Source organism: Populus euphratica, unplaced genomic scaffold (assembly GCF_000495115.2).
Source record: "Populus euphratica unplaced genomic scaffold, PopEup_1.0 scaffold5.1, whole genome shotgun sequence".
NCBI classification, from domain to species: Eukaryota; Viridiplantae; Streptophyta; class Magnoliopsida; order Malpighiales; family Salicaceae; genus Populus; species Populus euphratica.
This window is the reverse complement of record NW_011499848.1, coordinates 2,678,112-2,691,940: the sequence shown is the minus strand read 5'-3', so window position 1 is coordinate 2,691,940 and position 13,829 is coordinate 2,678,112. Positions and strand designations below refer to the sequence as shown.

The 13,829-nt window shown below is 33.1% G+C and overlaps 1 protein-coding gene across 4 annotated transcripts; it reads left to right on the top strand.

The window, feature by feature from the left end:
- Positions 1–1,340: 1,340 nt before the first annotated feature.
- On the top strand, positions 1,341–8,374 carry LOC105114774 (nucleolar-like protein). Of its 4 annotated transcripts, none has more exons than XM_011011468.1 (13): positions 1,341–1,804; positions 1,912–2,068; positions 2,734–2,804; positions 3,017–3,076; positions 3,176–3,388; positions 3,761–3,889; positions 4,597–5,280; positions 5,804–5,996; positions 6,097–6,290; positions 6,845–6,949; positions 7,143–7,282; positions 7,581–7,859; positions 7,948–8,374. In XM_011011468.1, exons 1-13 carry the CDS (start codon positions 1,427–1,429, stop codon positions 8,216–8,218), a joined length of 2,874 nt encoding a protein of 957 aa, XP_011009770.1. In that variant the 5' UTR covers positions 1,341–1,426; the 3' UTR covers positions 8,219–8,374. The 4 variants fall into 4 exon arrangements, with proteins under 4 accessions (XP_011009770.1, XP_011009760.1, XP_011009752.1 ...); XM_011011458.1 differs by having other exon boundaries at positions 6,094–6,290; XM_011011450.1 differs by having other exon boundaries at positions 3,758–3,889.
- The last annotated feature ends 5,455 nt before the right edge of the window (positions 8,375–13,829 follow it).

Here is a 13,829-nt window from a genome sequence, read left to right as displayed (position 1 = left end):
GATATTGTAAATTATATCCAATACTGATATGTAAATCTCACACCATGTCTAGTTAAGGTTTAAACAACATTCAAGGAAAATACTTGACATGGACGTTATTAAATCCTAAAAAGTAATCCCGATTTCTTACATCGATGAATCCCATTAATATCAATCGCTGATTTACTATTATATTTTGTGAGAGTTTAACATATTACAATTACAAAATATACTCTAACGAAGCCAAATTATTTATTTATTTCAACCTTTCGTGTCTAATATTTGTTTAAGAAAGAAAAAAGATTCAATGATAAAGTGTCAAGGTACAAAAACAAAAAGAAAATCCATGACCAATAAAAAATATAGGGGAAAGTTCTTTTCCATCCTCATACTTTCCTCTTTATTTTTTCACAGTCCTATGATTTTTTATAGTTTTATTCTGGGTCCAAAAACTAATTTTTTTAACATTTAAATCCATGAGTTAGAGGGGTAAAATAGAAAGTTGTATGAAAAACAATAATGAGAAAGAAAATGCTTGGTTTAACCCTCTTTTTACTAAGAAAATCATTAGTTTTTGTGTTAATGGGTTATCTAAAAGCTTAATAATGGTGAGTTTATATATAAATATACATAAAAAATATGTTGAGCTTTATTTTTATTTTTTTAATTGATTTTTTTTTGGTTTAATGAGGTTTTCATGATATTTATTAAATGTGCTTTTTATATGAAAATAAGTTGTAAAATAAATTTTCAATCCAAAAACCTCAACTTTAAATTTTTGAGCACAAATAGTTAGACAATGTGTTGGTGCCTTGCAGGGTCCATAAATTGTTTATTTACTTTTTTTTTTTAAAATAAAAAATAAATATCATGTTGTTTTTTTATTTTATATAAAAAAAAACTCAAGCACTTAGACTGGACCATCTTCAAGGCCTAGATGTGCTAGGCCATTTAGACTCACTCACTTGACATTTTTTTATATTTTTAATTTTATTTTTTAATATTTATTTAATTTTAATTCAGTCTTCAATTTTTTTTTTGTTGGATAAGCAGAGAGGTCAATTTTTTTTTGAATTTGATACACTAAACTAAATTTAATGTCATACCAAAAAATTTCCCATTATTTTAAATAATTTTTTTTATATTAAGTTTTTCTAAGTCGACTTGCAATGTAACACGGTAAATACCCGGAAGGTTCACTGAAAATATAGAAAGTAAGTATTTATTTATATAGTTCGGTTTAATGGGATTTGCTTGCTTAGAAAATGGAAATATAGGCCCATGTTTATACGTTTGTTTGGAAAATAGGCCCATGTTTATATGTGTTTGGAAAACAATTTAAGTGAAAGCCGAAGAAACAAACCAAAACCCTAAACCCTCAAATTCACGGGACTTCCTCCCATCTCTACTATCTCTGTCCCTTGCACCAAAAAAAAAAAACACAGCAATGGCAAAGACATCAAAAAGAAGCAGAAGCAGCAGCAATACAAAATCCAAGAAGAAGAAGAAGAACAGCAGGACAGCGCCAAAATCGGTTGCCATGAAAGCGAGCGCTGCATCTAATGACAACAAAAACAGCAGCAACCCTTTTGAGACAATTTGGTCCCGCCGCAAATTTGACATCCTCGGAAAGAAACGCAAAGGCGAAGAGCTCCGTATTGGGCTCTCCCGGTGCCGCGCCATTGAAAAGAGGAAGAAGACTTTGTTAAAAGAGTATGAAGAGAGCGGCAAGTCTTCTGTCTTCTTGGACAAGAGAATTGGAGAACAAAATGAACAGCTTGGAGAGTTTGATAAAGCTATCATCCGCTCCCAGCGCGAGCGTCAGGTCTTAAAAATATATACTATCGATTATTTTATTTATTTATTATTAAGTTGTATATTTTTATTACATGCGATGCTCATTTTGTTAAATTTAATTTTTTTTGGTTATAGTTGAAAAACAAGAAGAGCAAGTATAATTTATCAGATGGAGAAGAAGATGATGATTTTGGAATTCCGAATCTTGGTCCACTGTCGGGACTAGATGATTTCGAGGATGAAATCTTTTCTGATGATGATGGAGATGATGCTGACGCAGATGGGACAAGTAGTATGTATTAAAATTTTTGTTAATAAATTTGGGTTATGTTTTGCTTACAATGCTGGATGCTTTCTGTTTTTGTTATTATTGTCATGTCCAAGTTAAGCTTATGATTGCTCCATCCATGGATATATATATATATATATATATATATATATATATAAACTTCAAGCAGAAAGTGTTAAACTGGTTGTGGAATAGAAATTCTTAAGCTCAGATATTCTTCAATATGCTCCCATAGCATCCGGAAAATGTTTTCTTTTTTGATAGATGTTAATTGAACGGGTCATGGAAAAGTGATGTGACCTATTGAAGTTCATCTCTCTCTTTTTTTTTTTTTGTTTCCAAGGAATTTTACATAGAATAACAGAAAGTGATTCAATTTCCGCATTCTATCATATTTTAAAGTGTCTGACCTTATTTTGGTTTTTTTTTTCCTTTTCCTTTTTGTACATTCAATTTAGTTTTACCAGGGCGCAACATGTCTTAGTTTTTAGTAGACACTTGCAGTTGTAGGAAACCTGTTCATTTAATGCCATTGATTTTCACCATCTCAATCCAGATTTCTGTTGTTGATTATTATGCTAAGATTGCAAAACCTTCTTATGTTATTCCTTTGATTTATTTGGAATTTTGCTAATGATCACCAGTGTTGTCTTTCCTTTTCTTTCCAGATAAACCAGCCATCTTAAAGCAACTTAATGCTCATGGCTTGCCGCAGGATGCAGTGGACGGGGAGGAAAATGTGAGATCCACTTTGTGACCTCAGTTTTGTGCCATTAATATATCAAAATATGAGTCCATTATCTATGATTCTCATGGCTAAATTATACGTCCTGAAATGTAGACAACTGAGATGTTACTACAAGCTTGTTATATCTAATTTTGCTGTCTTTTGAACTCTTGTATATCTAATATTGCTTAACCCTGATACAAAGCATAACTTTACCTTTGCAGAAACCCAAAACTAAGAAGGAAGTGATGCAGGAGGTTATTCTGAAGAGCAAGTTTTTCAAGGTGTTTTTTTGTTTTCATCTTAAGAAAACAGCTTTAAAATGAGACATCTGTTTTCTGATTTAGTTTACATTTTAACCCTTTTTTTGCAATTGTGGCCAGGCTCAAAAAGCTAAAGATAAGGAAGAAAATGAGCAATTGATGGAAGAATTGGATAAAAGCTTCACATCTTTGGTGCAGTCTCAAGCCTTGTCTTCTTTGACAGAACCAGGCAAAATGAATGCCTTGAAGGCCCTTGTCAATAAGGACATTCCTAACGAGCATGTAAAGAAGGATGAGTTACCAGTTATTCAAAAACCTGAAACTTTCAAGCAGGTAGTTTCTTTTATACGGTTCTTGATCTTGAAAGCCTTTTCAAGTTGCTAAATTTAATTACTTCCTGAGTTTGCTACTTCCTGTTTGAATGTTTAAAATTTCTATCTTCTTTTTTCTATTATTTTACTCTACACCTTGGCATGCCACATTGTTGTCAATTATGGAAGCATTATCCTATGAAGGCTTTTATACCTATTCTGTTGATTAAGATGGATTCCTTTTATACCTTTGTTACCTGAGGTGGTAATTTGTTCACTTTTCCTATGTAATTTGAAGCAGTAAACGAATAGCTGTTAATATTGACTTTGCATAATTCTGAACTCTTGAAGTTGATCCCTTTCTTTTTATATATATATACATGATTTGCAGCAGGAACAACCTGATTCTTATGACAAACTCGTTTACGAGATGGCGATAGATTCACGTGCACGGCCATCGGACAGGACAAAGACACCGGAAGAAATTGCCCAGAAGGAGAGAGAACGACTAGAGCAACTAGAGGCATGTTTCTTCTCACTCATTTGAAAGCATCTGCATATGCCTGAGCAGAAAAGCACGCATACATGCTTGGCAGCATGGCATTACTACTATTATTACTCTGACTTGGTGGATTCTTGTTGATCTTGGATGTTCAGTGTGAAATGGTACTTCATATTGCCATTAATTTTCTGTCATCTTTCATAGTCCACCAAACTGGAAAACCAAAAGGACTGTCTTTAAAATCATCAAGCACATCAGTAGCTTTTGGGAGGCAACTGTTGAGCTGCTTGACATCTGACAATTAACTATGTTGATTTCCAATGTTCACTTATTTCTAGTAATGGCAGTCTAATTATGTGAAGAGTTGGATGGTGACACTTTCCTTGTGCATGCGCTGGCACTCTTCTGCTAGAGTTTTGGAATGCATGTTAGTTTTCATGGAGTTATACTTTTGACAAGCTCTACCATGCTATGTTCTATGGAGTTTGCTTTTAACTAGCTTTATTCATTATAAATTTTTACTGCATGGGAGCTTGGTAATACGGAAATCTTTCAAGAGAGGCTTAAAAGGGCAGGATTTTTTTTATATACTGGTATAAGTTATTGTGTTCTAAAAGACACAGTTTCCTTGTTTTATGTATACATTACTGATAAAGCTCACTGACCATTTTTTCTAGCACTGTAATCTAAATCTCAGCTATTAACTTTATGGTACTTGATAATTTCAGAAAGATCGTAAGAAACGTATGCTTGTTGCTGATGACTCCAGTGACGAAGAGAATGATGATGTTGAGAAGCTGTCAGCTCAGAGGCCAAGGTCAATATCTGGTGATGATCTTGGTGATTCCTTTTCTCTTTATGAAGAGCCTGGGACTGCAAAGGGCTGGGTTGATGAGATTCTTGCAAGAAAGGAGGCAAATGACTCTGATAATGAAGATGATGATTCTTCTGAGGAGTCTGTGAGCGCCAATGATGATGGTGATGATGAAGGATCTGATGAAGATGCTGATGGTGATGATGATGAACATGAGAAGTCTACATCTTTGAAGGATTGGGAGCAGAGTGATGATGACAATCTTGGCACAGATTTGGAAGAGGATGAAGAACATGGTTCTCATGATGATGATGATGGAGAAATAGAGCCAATAAGCCACAAAAAGTCAAAGAAAACCGAACCTGCTGAGCCTAGGAAAGGAGATGAAAAATCTCTGGATGGAAAGAAAAAAAAAGCAAATCGTGAACAACATTCAACCCAACCAGACATTCCGCATATAATTGAAGCCCCGAAGAGCTTTGAAGAATTTTGTGCAATATTGGAGAATTGTTCCAATGAAAATGTTATTCTGGTAGTTGATCGAATTCGGAAAAGCAATGCAATACAGCTTGCAGCAGAAAATCGGAAGAAAATTCAGGTATGAATTCTTTGCTGTGTTTTCTTTGTTTTGTGGGTCTGTGCTTGTTTTGGTGGGGAAGGGTGATTGAGGGAGTGAAAAGCAACAAACAGGATTTTATTTCCACTTGTGTTTGATAATATATAGATCCTCACCAATTATGTCCCTATATCTGACAGATGCACATGATTTATGCAAACATGAGCTCTAATGTTCATAAAAAAAGAGTGAATAGACTAAAACTCATACCAGGTGTACATGGCTTGCACAGAAAGTTGACAATTGATAAGAAGAAAACAGCACATCCAAAGAGTCAAACAATGAAAGAAGCTTTATGGCGGTTGCATTAATGTGGTTTTGCTTTTGCTAGGAACTAGTGCTTTAATAAGCATGATATAAGTTTTGAGTGACAGTTTTGTGTTGACAATGACAGGGAATACAGATTGTGCAACTATAGTATAATGTGTGTCTTTGTGTGACTCTAAGAGTAAGTGTGTGTGGCTGCTCTTTGCTATTGTGTAAATAACAATCGGTTTCCACCCAGGTATTTTATGGTGTGCTATTACAGTATTTTGCTGTATTAGCAAATAAAAAGCCCTTGAATATTGAGTTATTGAATTTGCTAGTCAAGCCACTGATGGAGATGAGCGTGGAGATTCCATACTTTTCTGCAATATGTGCTCGTCAGCGAATCTTACGAACTCGTGCACAATTTTGTGAGGCTCTGAAGAATACAGGTTGGTTGTAATATGATTTGAGAATTGATGGTCTTTCCACTTTCATTCCGAGTTTCTTAGTGTTGTGCATATCTCTAACTGAAAGTTATTGTTCCGGCAGAGAATAGTTGCTGGCCTTCTATGAAAACGCTCTCTCTCTTGAGGTTGTGGTCCATGATCTTTCCTTGCTCCGACTTTCGGCATGTTGTCATGACCCCAGTAATACTGTTGATGTCTGAATATCTGATGCGCTGTCCCATCTTGTCGGGGCGTGATATTGCAATTGGTTCTTTCTTATGTACCATGGTTCTCTCTGTATGTCTTTCTTGCCCATCTATTCATTTATACAAGAATTTTATATCAACCTCCTTGATTGTTGTTTGCTTCTGGAAAGGTTTTCAACTTGTAATTGGTGGTTTAAAGTGCCTAAGCACTTGCAGGCATACCTGAAATGCGTTTCTTTCCAGTCAGAACTTTATTACTCCTGTCCCACAAATATTGGCCCTTTTGCAAATACAAATGTTTTTATGAAACATCAATTAATCCAATAATTAATGTTGTCCATAGTGTGTTGTTCCTTTTTTATACATTAATTAATGTGTTCCTTTTAAACTTGAGTAGTCAATTTTCATCAAATACTAAAGGATATAATAGGAAACTCAATTTTTACAAAACATCGACTTCAAAGTGGCCAAAAAAATCAGGACACCTAAAATTTGCAAAAGGGCCAATATTTGGGGGACTGTATTTATTTGAGTAGCCTGTATCTTGATTTAATTCTCACCCGACCTCTTTCAAGAGTGCTGCAGTGGCAGCATTACAAACACTCTCATTTAGGCTTTAAGTATTGATTGTAGTATCCTTTGCAGATCACTAAACAATCTCAGAAGTTCTGTCCTGAAGCCATAATGTTTCTCCGAACTTTGCTGATGGCAACTACAGAAAGAAAACCATCTTCTTATCAGGAATCCCAGGTACAGAACTCCCTGATGCATTGTGGTTTTTACTGCACTTGCCATTCTATCTTTCCTAATTTATGCCACCCCACCATGATAAGAAAAAATTGCTCTCAACAACGTGTGCTTGCTATTCATGTGTACCTGAAAAAGAGCCACACTATTTTTGGTATTATGAAGAAATTAATGTTAATTGTGTGTACTATGGCAGTTTTATCATCTTATGGAACTAAAAGAACTCAAGCCCTTGCTGCATATTCATGATCATGTAAATGAGATTCGTCCTCTGAATTTCCTCATGGTAATGGACATGAAAGAGGACGCTTCATTTTTCAGCTCAGATGATTTCAGGTTTGTAGAGATTTTGTTTCTGCGATGGTGCTTAATGCAGACAGGGATTTTTTTCAGTGGCATTGTGGCCTCACTCTGTATTCCTGTATTTTAGTTTTTATGAACCTTGCAATTGCCATCATTAGTTAATTTAATTTGTTGCTTACAAATGCATGCCAATCCTAGAATGTTCATGGTATTGCTTTAGATCATTTGATGCAATCCAACAGTATTGAGGAGTTCTATTACTATTCTTCCTCAAATCTGTCTTCATATCCACTGTGTGCTAATCTATCAAAAATGAATTTTATGCATGCAGGGTTGGTGTGCTGGTTACCATGGTAGAAACTCTTCAAGGGTTTGTTGACATTTATAAAGAGTTGAGTTCCTTTCCTGAAATTTTCTTGCCTATTTCAATGTTATTGCTTGAGGTAGCACAACAGGAAAACATGCCAGCAACGTTACAAGATAAATTCAAAGATGTTGCCGAACTTATTAATAAGAAGGCCAACAAACATCATATGATGCGGAAACCCCTACAAATGCAGAAAAAGAAGCCAGTTCCCATCAAATTAGTTGCTCCAAAATTTGAGGAGAAGTAATTAATATTTCTTTCACCTCTTATTTTCTTGTGTTGGTCATAGCATGGCATGTTGCTAAACATCTTGTGCAATTTTGTGCTGCAGTTTTGTGAAGGGTAGAGATTATGACCCAGACCGTGAACGGGCTGAAAGGAGAAAGTTAAAGAAACTCGTAAAACGAGAAGCTAAAGGGGCAGCTCGTGAACTGCGCAAGGACAATTATTTCTTATTTGAGGTGAAGGAAAAGGATAAGGCACTGCTGGAGGATGAAAGAGCAGAGAATTATGGAAAGGCGAGGGCTTTCCTCCAAGAACAAGAACACGCGTTCAAATCTGGGCAATTAGGAAAGGGAAAAGGGAGGAAGAGAAGAAGATGAAGCTGATTCTGCTGTTTGTTTTACTTATGTGTTTCCCTTTATTATTTTTTGTTAGGGTAACATTCTCTGATATGTAGAAATTACTGCCACTCCAGAAATGAAATTTCATTAATATTCGGGGATAACAATTCAGCTAAACAAGTCACGTTTAATCCATCCTTTTAGACTTGCTGTGCCCTATTTCTTTCGTAAATTGCCGTAAAAAGCAAAAATCCTGCCGTGGTGCTTTCAGTAATTTACAGTTAGTAGAAGGACCAGAAGACCAATCCCAGCCACTGCACCAACCATAACAGCTATTTCAGCTTCTTCTTTTCTTCCATGCATTATAGAAAACACTAAAATGCATGGGAAAATTATTACACTGCATCAAGGTACAAGATACCATGGATTGCGCTAATGCTCTGTTTTTTTTTTTCATCCCTCAACTTATTTTTTTTTAATAATGTCCTTATAGGACCAAAGTGAAAAAGGTCAAGAGAATAGATGAAAGTTGCAAATTTGATGTGAAAAGTTGTGTTTGGTCTTACATTTTAAATAATAAAATTCTTATTCCCCAAGATTTTGTAAATTAATTTTTGATACAAAACTTAGAAAAAAGGAAAAGAAACACCGGATTCTAGAGTAGAAAGACACGGAAAAAAAATCGTCTGCTGCAGATATTGCTACATTCATGATAGCTACGTAGCAGCCCATGTTAGAAAACCGGACACCTTTTTTAGCGGAAAAACTTAAAATTTGGTCAGTCCACCATCCGTATCCTTATGTCCATAATTGCCACCTGCAACCGAGTCCAAGTGATACGCTATCCATTTCTCTGTTTTTTTTTTTTTTTTCAAAAAAACCCTACTCTTCTACATCAATACCTTGTGCATCAGCAATGTGGGAGGAATGCACATTATAAGTTGAATAGAACAAAATTATTTTAAGATTTCTTGGCTTCAAATGACAGCGATTTTTGGGAGATTTTATGGATTTTTAACACTTTGATCCTCAAGTTAAAAATCTTCTGTGAAAATGTTTTACAACGAAGTCCCTCGAAGGGGAGTGGATGAGTCGTTGGGAATCGCCCTTCGGGAGAAAAAGTCCAGAAGTGGGGTCTCAAAGCATGATATCGAGGGAGGAGAGAGAAGAAAAGGGAGAGAGAGAGAGAGAGAGAGAACTTAGGGAGTTTTTCGGGTTTCTGGGATGCAATAAAATGTGTTTTGAGATTCAACAAGGGTTTTTACATGTTTTTAGAATGATTTTAGGTAAAAAAAAAAAAATATTGTACAAAATGGGTAGCAGCCCTCATTTATTCTGCCAAGAAAATGATCACCGGAAGTTGCAGGTAGTGATGTCAGAGTTGCAGCATGCCATGGTGATGGTTGGCGAACGACACATCGCTTATTACAGACAACCTTTTTTTGTTTAATCTTTTGAAGTTCCAAAACCAAGTGCCCCCAGCCTCGGAGCTCGGGCCTAGTTGTCATTGGGCCCATGAGCACAAGCACGATGTGCTCTACCTAACTTTCTTCTTTGTTTATATTTATATTTATATTTATATTTTCTCAATAATAATTATCTCCAAATAATTAATAATTAATTTTTATTTTCATACAAACTAAAAAAATATTTTTTTTTCATGACTTTGAATTTTATATTAATTCTCAAAATTAGTATAAAAAATCATCATGAAACCTCACAAAAATAATGATTAAATATCATTTTTTGTGTGACAATAATAGAAGTTTTATAATGATTAATTAATAAAAAATTATATAATAAATGGTTTTTAAATTTCATCACTAACCATATATCACCATTTTTTAAAAAAATTATAAATAATAAGGATTTATAGTTTTATATTCTTTATCTTATTATTTATTATTTGCCCAATATCAATGTCCCACAAATTAACAAAAACAATGAATTTTTTTTTTTGGTATCCTTCATACAACCTTATATAAAAAAAAATCATTATTTTTTTCTGGATTTTGACTTTTTTTTCTTTCAAAATTAGTATAAAAAATAGTCTTTGTTGTACAAAATAATTATTCTTCATGCAACCTATAAAAAATGATTAAATGTCAATTTGTTTTTGATAATGAATGAGGTTTGATAATTAATAATTCATCAATCTAAGATGCATGATTTTTAATAATTTAATGACAATACAACTAAGTATAACATCAATTTGTTTTTTTAAAAGATCAGCACTAACCATTAAAAAAAATCAATTTTTTTTTAATATCATATTCGGCTAATTACGTCTCACTTCAAAATCAATCATAATTCTTTGAGATGTGTAAAAAAAACTTCTCATTCAGAATTACGTTGATGTGAAATAATAATAATAATAATAATAATAATAATAACCATCAAAGCTCAAAAGAGAATAATGACATTTGTGAATGAATGGTTGATTAGAACTAACCACTTTTCCAACGTAGAATGTTCAAGCATCCTTTCACTATCGATTCTTGATTTTTTTTCAATTATTGACTTAGATAATTGATTACGTGTTCAACTTTTTTATTTACCAAGATAAAATATATTTATGATATATTGATATATATATTCAAGCATCCTTTCACTAAACGATTCCGAAGTTTGTCTGCTGTTCACACGGTTACTTCAACAACTCGACAAAAACTACACAAAGTTTGTCTGATCGTGGAAGACTCGCAGTTTACTTACCAACCTTTTAGAGTAGACCTATCATTATTCATCATATGGTCATCACTGCCCATTGTCAGCCATTAATGCTACGCGTAAGCACCATAGACTTCTCAGCATCCTCTGACTGCATATTCAAGAGTGTTCATGTTCATGCATGGCCCTAATTTCCACTCCATCTTCATCAATCTCTATTGACGACCTCCATCTATAAAGTCTATAATTGCAGACAATTATTGAAGATTGTTGTCAAGGAAGATTGCAATGCAGAAAGTTTTTAATCTCACCGGCCCTTTTTCTCACCAAAGAATGATAAATTCCCGTTTTCACCCACAAGAATTGTTCTTTCATCAATTTAATGCTACGTACTGACCATCGGCATAATGGCAAGAATTAAACCATATCATCACCTCGTTCTTTCGTGAGGGAGCGTGACAGCTGATGAAAAATGTATGTTGAAAAGTTATAGAGCACATCATCCTTTTCTTGGCTTATATATGCTCGCAAAGGGTAGCACCCAAGCAAATAAGATAAATAAATGCACTGAGGGGCTTGATCTAGCGGTGGAAGGGGCTTGTCTCCTTTCACTGCACATGGATTCGAGCCCTGACATGTACGTTCGTCACTCCCGCGGTGCCTTACATGCCTATTAGGTTTGCAGGGTATTCAGTGGGCCGTGGGGATTAGTCGTTGTGTGCGTAAGCTGGCCCGGACACCCCACATAAAAAAAAAAGATAAATAAATAAATAAATAGAGCCAAACATTTTACCAAGTCAACAATGCCTAATTGCCTACTATATTAAATTAAAATAAAAAAAACTAAAATGCCCCATCATTCACTGTGAAACCAGAGTTGATTTCAATAACAAAATAACCATTTTGTCATACCAAAAATTATCAAATATTTTTTGATTTCAACAACAAAATAGTTTTTCACCTGGATTTATTTGTTATTAATAAATTAATCTGAGTTAAAACATTTTTCTTGTATTTTATAACATTATAAAATAATTGAATTACCCTTAAAAGTTTTTTAAAAAATATTAAACTAACATTTATAGGTTTTTTTTTAAATCTTTTTATCTTTTAGCATAATAAAATTACTAGATTACTTTTAAGAGCAAAAGTTATTAAACTAGCTTTAAGAGGTTTTTTTTATAATTTAAATATTTTTTTTCTTATAATAAAGTTGGTTTATAGATAATTTGATATTTTGATAAACATAAAATATTAATAAAAAAAGAATTTTTCTTGATAGTAGTGTATAGTGATAGAACATCAGCTTTCGTGAAGGTGTTATAAGAGTTGCACGTGACACCTCCTTCTAATTTGGGATGACATGTATGGTGTTTTAGGCGATGGTATGTCGTAGATGATCCCTTATTTATTTTTTCTTATCTCTTTGAAATTCATGTTGGCTATTGAGAATTTTATAATTATCCTCTCTTTTACTAATATTTCAACTTTAATTCTTATTTATTTTGATTTTTAATTTTTGCTCTTAACTCTTTTATAAAATTTTAATTTTTTTTAATTTTATCATCGGATCTATAATTATGATTTGTTATTTTTTCAAATTTAGTCTCCATTCTTCTGATTTTGATTTTTTTATTTTGGATTATTTTTTAAATTTTATTTTTCTTTTCAATTTACCCCTTTAATTCAAAATTCTAGGTTATTCTCTCATTTACTTTTTATTTCAAATTAGGTTCTCATCCTTTTAACTTCTATTTTTTTAATCCTTTTGTATAATTTTTTTTAATTTTATGTTTTAATATTTAATTTGTTAAAAATTATACTTTGTGATTTTTCAAGATAAGATATTTTTAGTTTAGTAACTCAGGCTACGTGTTTAAAAAGTTAATATCAAAATTTTTTTAGTTTTTTTTTAAGTAAGTTACCATGGTCTCATAATCTGGATAACAAATTTTATCAAGTAACCAAGATATTTTTTTAAATAATTTTATTTTTATTTTTTATTTAAAATTAATTTCTTTTTAAATTTAAACTTTGTCGTTCAAAACTCGCAGTCATTTGAAGCCAAGAAATCCTAAAATAATTCTGTTCTATTCAACTTATAATGCGCGTTCCTCCCACACTGCTGTAGAAGAGTAGGGTTTGTTTTTTAAGCAGAGAAATGGATAGCGTATATTACTTGGACGCGGTTGCAGGTGGCCATTATGGATGAAAGGATACGGATGTTGGACTAACCAGATTTATGTTTTGCCGCTAAAAAAACATGTCTGGTTTTTTTTTTTTATCATGGGCTGCTACGTAGCTATTACGAATACAGCAATATCTGCAACCCACGATTTTGTGTGGCATCTCTCAATCTCCATAATTATCTCTAGAATTCGGTTTTTTTTATTAAACTATTAAATAAAAAAAATAAAGTTTTATATCAAAAATAAAATTTTAAAATATTAAAAGACTGAAAATTTATCATTTGAAAAATAGGAAAAAAACCTTCTCATGTCAAATTTGAAACTCCCATCTATTTTGAGATTTAGCTTTTTATCGTTATCACATTTTTTTTATAATTCGGTTTATTTATTATTATTATTATATCATATAATTAAATAAATCTATCTTATCAAACCCAATAGCGTGTAGAGTGGGATTTTTATCTAGTATCCACTAAACTGCCGCCACGAGGGTAAGCTACTTTCTCGCAGAGCGGCAACCCTCTCTATATCCTACCGTGTTGACCATTGTTCAACTTTGCGATACTCATTTTTAAGTCGTTTTACCTTTTTCCCAAAAAAGAAAAAAGAAAAAAAGAATTGCCTCCTTTATTCTAGCACCGATTCCATGCTACTGTTTGAGTGCTCCTGTCCTGTGAATGGTTATTGGAAATTTCTACTTACTGGCTCTGATCATTCTAACTCGAGAAGGTGTTTGATTAGATGAAAAAAGTTAATTAATATCTTAAGACTAAACTTTATGAATCCATGAA

What these genes read in the sequence shown, in the direction of transcription:
- LOC105114774 (XM_011011443.1), top strand. Translation starts at nt 1,427, where the DNA reads ATGGCAAAGACATCAAAAAGAAGCAGAAGCAGCAGCAATACAAAATCC. An exon ending in AACCTGAAACTTTCAAGCAG is followed by an intron (nt 3,389 to 3,757) that starts GTAGTTTCTTTT and finishes CATGATTTGCAG; the next exon opens with CAGGAACAACCTGATTCTTA. An exon ending in TGAGGCTCTGAAGAATACAG is followed by an intron (nt 5,997 to 6,093) that starts GTTGGTTGTAAT and finishes TTATTGTTCCGG; the next exon opens with CAGAGAATAGTTGCTGGCCT.